The following is a 16388-nucleotide window of genomic DNA, read 5'->3' on the forward strand; positions in this document are numbered from 1 at the left end:
TTAAGGGGACATTGACTAGCTTTAGTTTTATGATATTACCTCGTCTTAGCTACAATTTAAACTTCAGCCGATAGACATCCAATTATGAGATGAAAGAATATGGTAATATACCATCATTAATTAAACAAACAAGAAATTTGTTAAGTTCAAATTGTATATGATTCTTTATTATTTTTAATATTAGTTATTTTCAGATGGTTGGTTCATTTTATATATCTTAGATTTCTTAAGTACTCAATAGTTTGTGTAAATAACTTAAAGGTAAGTACTCATATGGATGCTTATTTAAATATAACAAACATAAAAATAAATGTTAAAAATTTATTCAATAAATTGCTGCCACATTAAGACTGTTTGAAAGATCAAGTATTTCCAGTCCAATCCAAAATCCATAAGACAGTTTTGTATTTAATATATCTATATACAAACAGAAAAACTAAATAATAATATAATAATAATATAATTAAATATATAAAAGCACAGAATATTATTATAATAGTATAACCGACGGGCTATTTTATTTGCCTGCTCGGCCATTATTTGGTTTTATTTCCAAGTCCTTTTATTGAGTGGGCTATATGATCTATAGGGCTAGATACTGAGCCTCTTAACTGTAATCATTCTGTAAAATTGGAATCTCCTTGGCATGAGTAAATGTCTAGATTATATTTGACCACAAGTGGAGTCTCTGAAGATTGACCAAAAATTATGTCTCTATGACCACTAAAAGTTATAATATTCAACGATAATATATTTATGTTTATTATAATATTAACCTCAATTTTAATTATATTTTTATTTATTCAAACAACGCCTAGCGACGTGTTATGTAAATTATTATCATAATTTTATGCCCTAAATTTAGATAATTTTGTAAGAGGATTGCTTTTGAACTTATTTTATAAACTTAAAAATTATACGATTCATCCATCGGTGCTTAAGAACTCTGAATGATTAAATCGCGTTGTTTTTTTTTTTTTCTATATAATTTCAAGGATCGATAATAAATCGCACCACAAGTAATATAATTGAGTAAAAATGTATAGTCATGAAAATACAGAGTATACAGAATTATATACTTAAGTACATAAAATGTCAAGTTTGAAACTATTTTGAACCAAAAAATGGATTTAAATAAAAAGAATATATTTAATGGGTTATTAGTTAATCTGTATATTTATTTCTAGTGTACAATTTAGTGTAAAAAATATTTGCATAAAATAATCACGTTACGTATCATTTCATCAATTGTTTGGTTGTATATTTGATTCCTTTCAAATATGTATATTTTTTCGATTTCTCCCTGCTTTATATAGAACTAAAGTTTTGTATTGGCCTCATTTAAGTGAATATTAAATAATACTCAGCTATGATCCCCTTGTTCTGATAGAAGAACCTTCATTGATCTTCGTGGCAATTCCAATTTATTTATAAAGGGAAACCTTCTCTTCATTTTTCTATTCCTATATCACCTGCTTACCCATAATATAAACCTTAACGAGGGTTTCCTTTAATCCTGTAATGAACCAACCCCACAAATAAATAAAAACACATCTTTTTTTTTTGTTTAGCTTTCGCCATGTATTTTTTTTATTTTTTTAACTTTTTTTTTGTTTTGTTTATTTGGTAAAATTAAATCAATATCTTCATTTCAATTATATATTTTTTTGTTATTACCTTTTTTCAGTTATCTTTTCTTAGAAAAACGAACATAATTGTTTCAAATTTTCAGCGTACAACTAGAAGAAGAAGAAAACAAAGATTGAAATAAAACCAGATGAAAGTTGGAAAATCAGAAAGAAAATAGGGCAAATAGAAGAGAATAGTAGATTCTAAAATTCATAACTAGGCTCTGTTCTTGTTTGCAATTTATGTTGTTGTTGTTGTTCTTTCGTTTCTTTGATTCATGTTGTTGTTGTTGATATTATTCACTCTCCTTCTCTGTCTCACTCTCTCTTTCTTACACACTCTTTACTCATCCGCACTCTAGTCACTCCATAATACCAGCTGTGGGAAGTAAAAAAGATGTTCAACAAATATTATTGGGAAGAAAACCTTAAGACAAATTATTAGCGAATTGTTTTCTTCAAGCCGCTTTAAAGGTTGTTCATGCTGTTGTTGTTGTCCGTTTTCTATGGTATGTATATGTCCAACGCACTTGGCGTTGTAGACTAAAAGTAAAAACAAAACTCTGCAGCTTTAAAATGGAAACCTACAAAGGAAAGTCTATTAATATTGCAATTTTCTTTGAACAGCTCGTCTTCTTGAACACTCACCGTTTTGTATAAAATATATGGGCTTCCATTATATTGGTTAGCATCAAAATGCCAAAAGGAAATCAATGGGTAGGTTAACTATGAAAAACTAAGCCTTAATGGTAGATGTAATAGCTTTTTACACTGCAAATACAAGAGTTTAAACAAATTAATCAATTTGAAGATTAAAGTGATCAGAATTAGATAACTATAAATTAATACATATTTATAGTTAGTTGTACTTAGTACTAAGAACAGAAATTATAGAAATGTAGGTAGTGCTCCAAGGAAAAATTAAATAATTAAAGAAATCTGTAAAGGTAAAGAAATACATTTTAGGAAGAAATTTAATATATGTGTAAAATGCTTAAAGACTTAAAATACTAAAGGATATGTTTTTTAATTTAAAAAGTTTATTTTGTCATGTTTTATTTCAAATACATAAAGTAATTATTGACGGCTAATTTTTGAAAATAAAAATGGTCATTAAAGAATCATTGAATATTCAAGAATAGATTTTTATGTTAATAATTTTTCTTTGAAATAAAATGTTTTACAGAAAAAAGAACAATTTTGTTTTAACAAAAGTTTCTATCAATTTTATAATTTTGAATGTATACTTTGTATTTGAAATTTTCGTTTTTAATTTTTTATTTGCTATTCAAGTTTTACTTAGCAATTAAATAATTTAACGATGTATAATTAAAATTTTCAAAATATATTTATTCTCTTTCTTCTTCTTCTTTTATTAAGAACTTAACTTTTTTTCTTAGCGTCAGAATATTTGTCTTAAACATATTAAACATAAATATAAATTGGAAAAATGTGATTTTGAGATTTTGTTTACTAAAAATTGAGATTTTGTCTTTTAAAGCTCTGTTAAGCATAATTATAGTAGCCAAATACTAGGAACAAACATTTTTGTTTAAGCATAACTAATTTAACATTAATAAAGAAAACAGTCTTGAGCAAAATAAGCAAAACAGAATGGAGATAGATGGGGAAGAGGACAACAGATAAATAACTTACAAGAAATTGTCGATGCCGCAGTTGCGGCGGCTGCTGCAGCAGTTGATGTTGTTGTTGTTGCTGCTGCTGCTGCTGTTGCTTCTGGCAGGGCTCTGGCAGCAGCTGATTGTTGCTGTTGTTGATGTGGGTGTTGCTTGTTTTGTGGTTTTTGCATAGGTGGTTGCTGTTGTTGCTGTTGGTTGTTGTCATCATCGTCATCTATATAGTAGCTGTAGTTTGTGTTGTTGCTGCCGTTTTTATTGCCAACAACGGTTGCAGTACATGGGGATGTTGTTGTTGTTGTTGTTGTGGATGCTGTTGCTACTGCTGCTGGATGCTTGCGCTTGTGTCCGGTTATGCTTAGAGCGGCCGTTAGACTAGAAGCCGCATGCAATATAGAACGCTGATTAAAAATGCTATTGGAAGCAGCCGCCGCGGCCGCATTGTTGTTTTTGCGAAATTTATGATGATGATGCTGCAGTGGTTGTTGCTGTTGTTGCTGCTGATGCTGATGTGCTTGTGGCATTGGCGGTTGTCACGAGCAGGCCACCTCAGCTGTCGTTGCGCTGTTGCTGTTGTTATTGTTGTTGTTGCTACTGCTGTTGCTGCCGCTGCCATTTGTTGCCTGCTCTGGTGTGCTGTCCATGCAGCTGTTTTCGGAGCCATTCTTAGCGCCTGCCTTGAAATTTGGTGCACTCATTTGCGCTGATGTTGGCGTCGTGGGCGTTAAGCCGCCCATTTCACTAGAGGCATTCGAATTTTCTTCAGTGAGCTATTGTGGAATTACAAAGAGTCAAATTAATATAAATTTATATAATGCAATAGCCAGGTTAAGAGCTATTTACCGATTCACTTAATCTTTGCACCTTATTGCCGCTATCGCGTCCTCTTGGATTTGTGGGCGGCACCTGCTCTTGGGACGCCGCCAGCTCTGACGACAGGCGCTTGCGTTTCGCCATCATCGAATTATTGAAATTATTGTGATTTTCCATGGATTTGCGTTCACGTTTCAGAAAATCGGCATCCAGGTAGACCGAGAGCTGTTTGCGCTTCACATGACGCGCTACAATCGACATGCCCTCCTTCAACATTTTAATATTTACCTGCAATTGATTTTATGATTAATGACCGGGATTATATCTCTTTACCATCTGCTGCTTACGCCATGCATATTCACGTGTTCGGTGAAATTCTGTATGCTCTCGGTGAGGTCGATGTTGAGGTTCTCGGAGCGCTCAAACTCCAGCCCAATAAACCAAAGTGAGCAATAGGGCGCAGTAGTGATGGCTGCTTGGGCCGACTGCTGCTTCAAGTCCTCCTCATTGCCGCTATTATTCTGCGAATTATTAGGAGTCGCAGCGCCCTTCTTCAGCTCGAAGCATTTGGGATTCACATGGGCCAAGACAATGTGTGGAATCCTCTCCAAATTGCCAATAAGCAGGCGCACCTTCGACTCAACCAGACCGCACCATTCCAAATGATCGTCAGCTGTTTGAGAGTTGACGAGCAATACAATAAAATGTCGATATCTGTAAAAGAAACTGGGCGCCTCGAACAGGCGATCCCAGCCAACACGGCCAAGCATTATCTCATCTGTAATGCTCATGCCGCGATTAAATTCGGTCAATATGACCTTCTTAGTAGACTCCGATACATTGAATGTGGAGTTTTGTTGTGGATAAGCGGGCGTTATAATTGGCATTAAATGATAACGATCCGAGGCATTGACACGCGGATCCCAAACCTGAAAAGTAATCAATATATTCAATTAGGGATTACATATTTTAGATAATCTATATTTTCCTATATACCTGAAATCGTAGATTCACATTGTCCAGGTGTTTTAGCAACACAGGATTGGGCCACTTCCAGCGTGAGAATACCAAAAAGAATTTGTGCACCAGCGTGGCAGCAGCTGCATTCGGATACAGCTGACATGTGCGTGCCACTAGCATGGCCCAGGTGACGCCGCCAAAATAGCCCAGTGAATTCGAATAGATGCCATGCCCTAGAAGACAAAAAGGATTTATAAAATATTTACTTCAAACATGTAAGCTTGTTGCTCTCACTCTTTGCCCACAATTTGATGGCGCGCAAGGCTAGGCGAAAGTTCTCGATGTTGGGCACCAGGGCAAGTATTTCGTCTGTCACACGACAGCCATTCAAACTGCGCACCGAACGTGGGTCCAGGTTCTTCAGCAGATTATCATCGCGCAGATCAAAGTCATCTGGTATCTCTTTGAGCGAGAGTCGTGCGAATAGCAAATCAATTTCAACTCCATCAAAATTCATTTTTATGACGGGCACAAATGCCTCCTCGACAGATCGACACTCTGTGACCTCGGGCTGCTTCTTTAGGATCTCGAAGAAGCTCTGAAAGTAATCAGAACGTTCGATATTTCGTGGTGCCACGCACAGAGCATCAATATCCGCTCCCTTGTGATGCACGCCCAATCTGTATGAGCCAAAAGTGTAGATTTTGCCGCCCAATTTCTCGGCCGCTGCTTCGGGCATATTCTTGCTAACGGATATATCTTTCACCCACTGCTTCACGAGTGTGTTTAATTTGGCTAAGATCTCCATGCGATGATTCAGCTCTTCCTGAGTCTCGAAGACATTGTATGGTTCGAGGGATTTGCATAGCTCTTCGGTTCTCAGCAAATCCTCGGCACGCGGCTCGGCCAAGCTAATTGCTGATGTTATGCCCAATTGTTTGGCAGTCTGGCCGCTGCCCGAGGTAGAATTGCCATTCTGTTGCTGCTGGCGTTGTGTTGGTTCGGAATTCCACATGGTGCCGTTGCTTTCTTTTATATATACGCGTATATATATATAAATATTTAATTACTGCAAGATACTTTTAATGTAATTAAACTAATCTAGTAAGAATTAAATTTTACTCACCTAACTAGTCTTACAATGTAGCTGGTTTTTTTCTTTCTTTTTGACTTAATTATTACGTTGCTGTCGCAGTTGTTGTTGTTGCTGTTGTGTCTGTTGCTGTTGCTCTGTTAGCAATAAATGGAATTATATTTCTTGCCCGCTAGCGCAATATTAAAATGCTGAAAATTAAACATATACATAAAACATATTATTAAGTTATTGAGATTTCATCAAATTAATTTTAAAATTGGATGCTTCCAGTAAATTAAAACATTTTACTTTTTTTTTTTTCAATTATTTTACTGTCGCAATTTTTATTTTTCAACTTATTAGACAATTATAATATACATTCAAATTCCAAATATAATATAATCAATTAATATGCATATACATTTCGAAATTTCCGGTAACTTTTCGCATTGGTTTCGTAAATATTTCTTTGTCGCAATGCAATTGTTTGTTTTTGTTTTTGAGCGATAAGTTATTCGGTCATTAGATGCTAGCGAAAACGATATAAACAAACAAACAAAAGATATGTGATGCTCGAAAAAGCAAAAAATGTTAGTGCTCAGCTTTTTCAAAAGTGATACTAAAGAAGCAGTAAAAAGCTAAATAACTCAGTGTCAAATCATAGCTAGAAAAGCTAAATACCAAGGCAGAAGTTTGTTTGAATACAAATTTTTTGAAATGGTCAAGAGATATATATAGATACTTATTAGGATTATGACAGTTGTATAATAAGAAAATGACAATTTTTTCTTTCAATTATTTACGTTAAAACAAAAAACAGATATCAATTAGCTAATCACAACGGAGCATATTAAATAAAAGCTGAAGGGAGCAACACTGTTTGACAAAGCTGGTCACACTTAAGAACGGAACGCGCGAGTGAGAGCTTTTCTCCTCTTTGTTGCTGCTTTGCTTGCCAGCATAAACAAATGCGTAGATATCAATTTTGTGTTGTATTTGGATAAAAGTGCAAGCTAATTGTCGACACAACAAACATAAACAGAAAAGCAAAATCAAAACGGAATCACAAATCATGAGATATTTCAAGACACCCACACACACTCACATTCACTGGTTTAATGACAACGGACAAAAAATTCGCTCGCGTATATATACACGCACACGCACTCACATACTAAAGATGCAGGCAGAACTTGCGTATACACAAACAAATGGCGATGCGTAAGGAACTTTTAGGAACCGTACGTTTGGTTACTACTTCTGTTTACTGCCCACTTACCTGCGCTTTTTGTTGTTTTACAATTGGGCTAAGCTGAAGTTACGTTATGTGTATGTTGTTCTTGTAGTTTTGGTGGTGGTGGTAGTTGTTCAAGTGTATGCGTATGTTTTGTATGAATATGTGTGCATATGTATGTATGTATGTAGTTTGGCAGCGTACGAGTGTTGAGGTCCATTCATTTGTGTCGTTCCGGCTTTTTTCGAAGCACTTTTTTCCTCTTTTCTTTTTTTGTTGCTCCGCTTGTATTTGTTATTTGTGTCGCGCTTTGAATTTATTTTATTCTCTGCGCGTTGTCTTCTTCATGCTCTCATCTCTTTCATATCATTTTCGCTTCTATGCCTATACCCACATGTAACTTTTTCTTTTTCTATTGGCCTGCTTCTGTTTTTTCCTTTTGTTTTTTGTATGCTACGTGACTGTGTGACTCGTTCGCTGACTGACGCACGCCATACACAACGCAAATCTGTTTTCATTTAATTATTAATATTCCAATATGATGGACGCGCGCACTGTATTGATGAAATTGCGTAGTGTTGTTTTTTCTCTACTTTTTCTAGTGTGTATTCATTTTCGGTTTCCGTTTTACAGTTTGATTTGCGCGTTCTACAAATTAATATGCCAAGAACCGCAACGAACGATACGCATGTGTGTGTGAGTGTGTGGATAATAAAAGAGAAGCCAAAAAGATGCAGAGTTGCTTTGCGGTTTGGTATCGGTGACCATTCACGTGGAGACGTTTGTATTCCCGCTCTCGACTGCTTTTAATTCATGCTTTAAGGGATATGTACTTAAGTGCATTTTGTTTTATAGAAATTAATAAACAAATCAATACTGCTTTTGTCGGTGTTCAAGTTTTTGCACATGATTGTAATGTGGAACGTATGAATAGCCATATTTCCATTTAAATGTGTTCCACAGTGAGTCAAACGGTGTGGCAGCGCCGAAAAACAGCTGTGCAGTTTATTTGTATTTTGAGTAAATTGGAAAAAATAACACTACATAAGTACTGAAACAACATGTAATGTAAAAGCATTTCAAACAGACTTGATGGCAGCCACAATATGATACCCTGGATGCGCGAAAAGTTCAATGAGAAGCGCGCCAAATGGTTAGCACGCAACAAGCAGCGCAGCAACGCAACAAACGAAACCGAAACAAATTCTGATTCAAGTCGACGCACTGCTCCCAGCAGTAGAGGCAGCGGCAGTGCCAATGGCAGTGCCAGCGGCAGCGGCAGCGATGCAGGCAGCAGCCTTAGCCTGCGCAGCGGCAGCCAGGTGCAGACAACGGAGATGGAAACGCAAACGGATGTCGCTGACGTCGGCGTCGCAGTCGGCGGCGGCATTTGCGTTCTGCGCACTCCGTCGCCGGCACGCAGGCGGCGCATTCAATTGGGGCTGCAGCTGCAGCAGGAACAGAAAGCCAGGCATGCGGAGCAGCAGGCGAATGCGTAAGTTGCCAATCAAATAAAGGATCACTGTGAAATAGTAATTGTTTCTTTTTTTTTTTAATTTTGTTTCATCAAAATTCTCTGTTGGAACCCACAAACACAAAAACAACACCCCAATACAAACTATGCAAAAATTGCGCAGTTTGTTTCTTAGGTAAGTGCGAGGCAGTATCCCAAAGTCGAATGACTACTTACTATTGCTTTTTTTTTCTTTTGATAGGAAAAACCATGCCAGGCTAGCGTCAGCCTCAACCTCGGTTGTTGATGATCCGGATGTGGGCAAAGCTGGCGCAACCATAACCGTGCGTGTTATCTGTCCTAGTTCCCGTGTTCTCATCTTCAAAACGGACATCAACAAGCGCTTGAACGATCTCAAGAGTGAAGTCATCTTGGAGCTGAGCGATGATCCAGAGTCGATACAGTTATTTGCACCCGATGTGCGTCACCTGAATCCGCGCTATCGCCTCTTCAAGGCGGAATACTATGGCGGCGAACTCAACGAGACGCAGACACTGGCTCAGTTGCATGTGCGCGACAATGAGACCTTCATCCTGGCCCCCAGGCGAAACACCCTGCCGCAGACTGTGACGCGCACTCGCGAGGTGCCTGGACCAAACGATGCGCTGCTGGAGAGTGCAACGCGCTTCGTGCACGCCAATACCAGCTCGCTGCCTATCATCGACATCAATGAGATCTTTCAGCAGTCGAATGTGAGTGGTCAGCAATACTTTGTATGAGAAGCCTTAAGCATAATCTCTTTGTAGATCCAATACGATGTGCGCAAGGTGCTCATCTCGCTCGCTCAGGCTTCGGCTGCCATTATCGGAGCTGGGCCGTTTGCACCACGTTTGATTAGCATGCTAAAGCAGCGCTTGGTCAATCGTCGCAACCATCAGGCGGACACGCTGCAGTGCCTCGTTGACATGGGCTTCACCCGAGAGATTTCTGCCCAGGCTTTGCGTTCCAATAATGGCGTATATTCAACTACCTTGGAGTGGCTCATACAGAATCAAAGGGAGGAGGAGGGCGGCTCAGGCTCAGTAACGATGCCCATGAATATGCAGCAAAGCGTCTCCTCCATATCGCCTTCAACCATAGTTACCGATAACGTAACTCTGCAGACTATATATTTAATCATATATATGCTAATTCCTACCTCTCTCCCTTCCTCTTTTAGGAGACCATTGAGAACACGGCTGCCCTTTTGCAAATTGTGCGCATCTACAGCCATCGCGATACGCCGCCAAATGACGAGATTGTCGAGTCCTTGACTGAAATGGGCTTCGAAGAGGACGCCGTACTTGCCGCGCTCAGAAAGACGGGCAATAACAAGGCCTCCGCCTGTGACTGGCTGTGCGAAAATCGCTCGGCCAGTGTCATTGAGCTGCGCGAGGGTCTCGCTCCCGATTCCCCAATACTTAAAGTAATACTTGAAATGCCGCAAGTGCAATTGACGCTGAGCAATCCGAAAACCTTTCTGGGTAAGTGTGTATTAGGGAGATAAGCATTATTAATTCGCTCTCGCGCTCAAGAGCCTTCGGATCCGCTCGTTTTGGTTTTCTGTTGAGCGCCTTGACTTGTTCGTTTAATGAACATCGTCTAGGGAGAGACACGATTTATGTTCGTACGATGAGAATGCAAACGGTCCTCACGTTCACATAAACATACACACACCCAATTTACGTAAAAGATCTATTTGTTTAGAGATCATTTAGTTATTAATGTAAAAATCGATCGTATGGGAAAAATCGAAATAACATTGAGTGATTCCCTTTACTCCATACCATACCATAGGTATATTATAGGATATTGCGATAAGTTAAATACCACATATATGGATTCTGCTCTAATATGGTTATTTTCTTCATTTAGCCTTTTTGGCCATACTGGAGAACGAGAATGCGATACGCGTGTGGCGCGGCGACAATGACACCACCTCCGTTATCACACATATCTTGCAAAAGTATCATGAGGAGAAGCATGTGATGGGCATCAATCAGTTCTACGTCAATCGCTGGTGAAGTCGAATGCTTTTTAATAGTGGCCTAATTATTGAGATTAACCAAATTCTATTTATACATGCATATATACATATACAATATATACATACTACCTATAGATAGAGAGTCAAACAAACACAGACACCCACACACACACACTCACGTAGACACATACATGCATACACTCATCTATATATACATATATACATGTATATATATACTACCTATATAGCTACGAGCAGTACATAGTTTACACTTAAGCGCATTGGAGCCTCAAGTGTTGTATAAAGAGTATTTTTGTAGCCAAAGAAAAAACAAGAAAAAAAGTGAAAACAAAAAAGAAAATAAAAAAAAAAATAATAATAATAAGAAAACAATATAAATTGCACCAAGCCAAAAATGCAAAATGCTTCGCTTACACAGAGCACATTGGCTGCAATCGACAAACGCTTACCGATCAGTACGAAACGCATTAGTCTATAAAATATACATATTATATATATATGATATATTATTTATCATCTAGTCATGTCATGTTTTCTAATCTCTCGTCATTTATCTCAAACTTATTGTAAAACTCGCACAAAACTTGTCCCACAACTATTTTAATCCTATTATATTGAAATAAAATTTTCGTTGTAAAATTTGTCAAACTAAAGAGTGAAAATGAACAAATGCTAATGAAAAACGCAATTGAGCGCATCAAGTATTATTTTGTACAACAAATATTGTATCTCTATTATTTATAAGTAATAAAAATAATTAGTTTTTGTAAAATTCAAATGGGTTTTCTCTAATTAAGGTAATCTAAATAATACTAATTCATTGGTATTTATAGATATAAGGACTGATATTACGACCTCTGTGAAGGTGAAAATATGAAGAATGTTTTAAAGAGAAATTCCAACTCGGCTTTCTATACGAGTTCTATTCAAAACATATTGCGAATATTGAATTTTGTTTATTCGTATATTCGCTTTAGAATTTAAGATTTTGATAAGTTTTTAGTTTTATATAGAGATTATTTCCCCAGACATTAAACTGTATACTGAGAATATTATTATTATACTAGAACATTTGAAAGAACTAAATATTAATGCTAGGAGGGCATTCTCTCTCTATAAACAGTTATATTTTACTGACTCTGAAACATAATTCAGAGAGCAGCTGAGTTCGTTTGCGATCGGATAGGAATTGAAACGAAAAGAACCGAAGGTTGACGCTTATATTAAGAGCGAGCTATTGTTACATGCCATTGGCTGGTCATACAAACAGTTGTACGTCGCTCGTCTTTTCTCTCTCCGAGAAAGTTGCAACTCTGAAACTCTCAAAAGTTGGCAGCTTGGAAAGACAATCAAAGCGAAGATAACAGGTAACTTGTATACATTTTATGAGTTAATTATTTCTACTTACCCATGTTGATTGAATACACACTATAATATGTAGTGATATCTAGAAAAAATCGAATTTATTTGATATTAAATCAACAAAACACATATTTAATTAACATTAGAAGTCTATTGAAAAATGTTTGCAAATTTTTATTCTTTTTTTAATAATGCATAAATGAGCATAGGTATGTAAAGCCCGTCAAAGTAATCCAGATATTATACACATATGCAACTTTTCTATCAGCCCTCGAATCACTTCAAGTAATGCTAGCATGTTTTTTTTATTATTATTATTTTATATATTTTAATTAATAACTAATATCTGAGAGAAATATTAGCAATTTCATACCAAATTATTTGATATTTATTTAAATTATTTTAAATTATGTTTTAAATGTATTTCTATCCGGTTTTCTTTTATATTCATTTTTCAAATATACATATCTCTTTAGTACCACCCTCGCAAAAATACTTAAACGAATATCATTGCTAGAGATTAGAAGCGCTAAACGTGGTTACACTGCCCCTCAATACTTTGTATCTCGCTTTATACTCAACAGCAAAAAGCAATTACTCATACGCCCCGTTGGCCTACATAAAAAGTTTTCTATGTGAGTCATATGTAATCTCTAGAGTTATCAAATTCATATCAAATGAATCATTCGAAACTGTGAACAATGACATTTGATTTATTGATAAAACAAAACCTCAATGTGGAAACCCTTCTCTCCAGCTATCACCAGCACCGCCCAATCTCTCTATCTGCGAAAATGTTTCCAAATATAGATGATAGCTTTTAATTAATATTTATTAAATGGTATTTGTATTTCTGAAATATTAGCATGTAATTTTTATTTGAATAGCTCTATATTTGCATTCGATTTTTGTCTTTTGTGAGGCTTTTTGTTTTAATGCTAATTTAATAGGGTATTGTGGGAACATGAGAAATAGTCGGAAACCTTAAACGCGTAGTTTATTGTTAGTAGAAAATCATTTTTGTGCATATTTTCAAGACCAATTTTCATGTGTTTATTTACTAAATTGGTTTTATATTAAGTAAGTATTTTTATACTACATCGACGACGAATTTGGAGTTATTTGGAAATATCAAGATTATTAATTTACAGTTTTTTAGGGGAAATGCAGAGAGAAATAAATATAAAAAAATAATAAAAGTATCTTCTCCGATCGTGAGCGAACTGGTCGAAGATACGATTCTCTTTAAGCATAGGACCACTGTTATTTGCTAACAGACCATCATGATGATACCCTTATTTACAGACATAGTTATATGCCAAGTATGGTATATAGACATTCGTACTCTGGCTTCTCTTTGAAACATTTTTGTATTCATATATGTAAAAAAGATTATTCATTTTAAAATATTTCATTGCAAATCACATTTTTTTTTTTATAATATATGGCATCCAGATTCGTCAAGGCTGTGACCGTATTTGATTTCCGACTAGACTCGTGCTCGTCTTTCTTAGTTTTCATAGCACTCTTAGCTCCTCCTTTCTCTTCTCATTATAAGAGAAGCATTTCCTTTAAGGAGAACTATTTTGTTGCATACCCCCCATTTCCCGTCATGCTGTAAGTGTATTTAGTTTCCGGCCAGCTCCTACTTATCTCTTTCAACTTGTTGACTAATGTTTCACGCACTCGCCATGCCCCCTCTCAAAGTCCTTCATTGCGATTTTTTATGCTCTGTGCACATATGTTATGTGTGGAAAATGTTTTGCAATTTGTTAAATTTTATGGAGTTATTTTTATTGTTGTTGTTGCTGTTTGTCGTGGCTGAAAAGCGAATAATTCAACAATTGCACTTTAAATGCATTACAATTAATTTTCCGAGCGACCGCACATTTTTCCATTCAACTGCAACTAAAACAACTAGATGTAATTTTTGTTGTTTTGTTTTTGTTTTTATTTTCTGCTTATGGTTTTTTTGGGAGATTTATGTTAAGCGCGTTTATTTGGTGGTCACGCATCCGTGAGATACGCAGATACTCGACTGCATGCAGATGCAGTTGCAGATACTTTTGGCTTTTACGAGTGGCTTTTAATTAATATTTTGCGCACATAATTGTTAAATTGTTACATTGTTAAATTGTTTAGGAAATGAGCAAAGTTGAATTCATGTAAAATGTTTTCCATTTGCTCCAATTTGCGGCTGCAGCAGCTTGTGGCAGCTGCAGCTGCAGCGCTCGCCTAATGGTCCTTTGCGTCTTGTTTATGCAAAAATTGATGACGCACGAAGGGTGAGGAGTGGTGTAGGGGAGGGGAGGGGCTACGATAATAAATCATCTGCTGGCAGCAACAGCAGCATCAGCCAACTAACTACTAAATCGGAGTGATATACCCGGGCAAGTGGCGCAGGCAAATGAGTTTTTGATATTATCAAAAAGACGAAATGCATTGACAAGCGAGTAGACCACGCCCCACCACCCCAACGCCCTACAGCGCCCAGCACCGTCAGGCTGGCAGCTTAGCCGCAGGATAAGCGACACACGCCCAAGCACTCCCCAGGCAGCCTATAAAAAGGCATCAGGACATCTGGAGAGTACGGGAGGTCCTGCGCGGGGGTTGCTTTTACTTGATATTGTTGTCGTGTGGCTTTCGCAATTTCCGTTGCATATTTGCAGGCGCCGCACAATTTATGGAACTTTATTATCGACTGAAACCAAAAACCAAAAACCGAAAACCAAAATATATATACAAAAAGCGAAAAAAAATGAAAAGGCAAAGGAAAGGAAAGCTCATCAAAACAATACGCTGAAACAATTTGGTTTTTCGCAAAAATTTTGGCAATTTGTATGAAAATTGTTTTTGTTGTTGTTGTCGTTGTCGTTGTTGATGTTGCTGTTGTTCGGGTTTCATTTGAAATTCTTGTCGCATGCGAATTTTCATTCTGTTTTCTATGTTTATATTTGCCGTAAAAGCTCAAATAACTCCATATAATGCGTTGGCTCTTAAAAATTGCATTAAATATGCATTAAAATTGTTGTCGCATCGGATATCATATAAAATAAAATATTAAAATCGACAGAAGAATGGGCACTTCACGACTCGAAGATACGGTGTAAAGACTAAGGTTTAATTTACAGCTATAAGTGAAGATCTAGTAGGCGAACGGAGAAATTACAGAATTTCTAATGGAAGCTCGAGTCGGTGTTATATATCAAATTTTCAAGCTCTAGCTTTTGTATTGTCTGAGTTCCAAAGGATCAATTTGATGAGCAACAATTGTAATATGTTAGTACTCTAAATTTCAATATCTTTTATTGATTAAGAGTGGGAAATGACTCTAAAATAACTGCCGAAAACAACAGTGGGACACATATTTGAATGATATAGGGAGCTATATATTATATCTATATATAGTTTTTTGCAATCAGACTAATTTTCCTAAAGCGAGCCCACGTACCTAGTTTTGGCAAGCTAGAATCTGCAGAATGAGAGTTCAATGAGGTTAATATAAATAAATAATGTATTTAGAAATAGGAAACGTCAAGTACAGAAAATAAATATTTTTTTCTTATTTATATAAATTATAATAAATATGCAAACAAAATAGACATTCAATTATACCCTATTCGCAGCCTTCCCAAGTACAGGGTATTTAGATATACGAGACGTGCGTTCCGCTCACATCCTCTTGGAGCACATTATCTTGGGGTTTGAGCTAAATGACATTTGGCCAAATGAATGCATTAAATTCAGCAACGAGCTAAATATTTCTCCAAGGGCTTTGTGATTTATGCATAATTCAAACATGATTTTCAATTGATTTCATCAAAATTGAAGTCAATTAGTCAGATGAGGTTTTCTGATTGTTCAACAATTTACATTGTTGTCACTCAACTTACATATATTATCAATCGACAATTGTTTTGGGATTTGATTTACAGTAAATTGGAATATTTTTGTGGTAAATTTAAATTGCATTAAATATAATTAAAAAACTTGTATATCTAAAAAAATTGAATTTTATAAAAATTTTAGTTACAGTAATTTATATTTTATTTTATTTAGCTAAAATTTAAATTCATATAAAATAAAATAGTAATTTTACAATTATTTTATTTATATTATGGTAAAACATTCTTTCCAATTATATATGAAAAAAAAAAACAAAGAATTTAAATTAGTGTT

The 16388-nt window shown here is 36.1% G+C and overlaps 2 protein-coding genes and 1 long non-coding RNA gene across 4 annotated transcripts in view; 2 read left to right on the top strand and 1 right to left on the bottom strand.

The window, feature by feature from the left end:
- LOC149091168 (uncharacterized) overlaps positions 1–16388 on the top strand; it is a 184245-nt gene that overhangs the window by 85568 nt on the left and 82289 nt on the right. The window lies entirely within an intron of this gene.
- Positions 1589–8071, bottom strand: hrg (poly(A) polymerase hiiragi). Of its 2 annotated transcripts, none has more exons than XM_089260659.1 (9): positions 7393–8071; positions 6165–6322; positions 5333–6107; positions 5075–5271; positions 4426–5007; positions 4130–4366; positions 3285–4035; positions 2277–2399; positions 1589–2212 (listed from the first exon to the last, which is right to left on the bottom strand). In XM_089260659.1, the coding sequence occupies exons 3-7, from the start codon at positions 6051–6053 to the stop codon at positions 3799–3801; spliced, it is 1974 nt and encodes a 657-aa protein (XP_089116785.1). In that variant the 5' UTR covers positions 6054–6107; positions 6165–6322; positions 7393–8071; the 3' UTR covers positions 1589–2212; positions 2277–2399; positions 3285–3798. The 2 variants fall into 2 exon arrangements, with proteins under 2 accessions (XP_089116785.1, XP_017961653.1); XM_018106164.3 differs by having other exon boundaries at positions 4109–4366; positions 7393–8070.
- Positions 8310–11625, top strand: Kpc2 (Kip1 ubiquitination-promoting complex subunit 2). The gene is made up of 6 exons (XM_018106167.3): positions 8310–8842; positions 8985–8996; positions 9063–9552; positions 9607–9951; positions 10020–10323; positions 10715–11625. The coding sequence occupies exons 1-6, from the start codon at positions 8454–8456 to the stop codon at positions 10861–10863; spliced, it is 1689 nt and encodes a 562-aa protein (XP_017961656.1). The 5' UTR covers positions 8310–8453; the 3' UTR covers positions 10864–11625.

This window comes from Drosophila navojoa, chromosome 5, assembly GCF_054131105.1.
Source record: "Drosophila navojoa isolate 15081-1374.11 chromosome 5, UAZ_NAV_1.0, whole genome shotgun sequence".
NCBI classification, from domain to species: domain Eukaryota; kingdom Metazoa; phylum Arthropoda; class Insecta; order Diptera; family Drosophilidae; genus Drosophila; species Drosophila navojoa.

Excerpts from the sequence above, each read along its gene's own strand:
- Kpc2 (XM_018106167.3), top strand. The coding sequence starts at position 8,454 with ATGATACCCTGGATGCGCGAAAAGTTCAATGAGAAGCGCGCCAAATGG. Across the intron at positions 9,553-9,606 it reads AGATCTTTCAGCAGTCGAAT|ATCCAATACGATGTGCGCAA; the intron begins GTGAGTGGTCAG and ends ATCTCTTTGTAG. Across the intron at positions 10,324-10,714 it reads CAATCCGAAAACCTTTCTGG|CCTTTTTGGCCATACTGGAG; the intron begins GTAAGTGTGTAT and ends TTCTTCATTTAG.
- hrg (XM_018106164.3), bottom strand. The coding sequence starts at position 6,053 with ATGTGGAATTCCGAACCAACACAACGCCAGCAGCAACAGAATGGCAAT. Across the intron at positions 5,272-5,332 it reads CATCAAATTGTGGGCAAAGA|GGCATGGCATCTATTCGAAT; the intron begins GTGAGAGCAACA and ends TTTGTCTTCTAG. Across the intron at positions 4,367-4,425 it reads AACACGTGAATATGCATGGC|GTAAATATTAAAATGTTGAA; the intron begins GTAAGCAGCAGA and ends AATCAATTGCAG.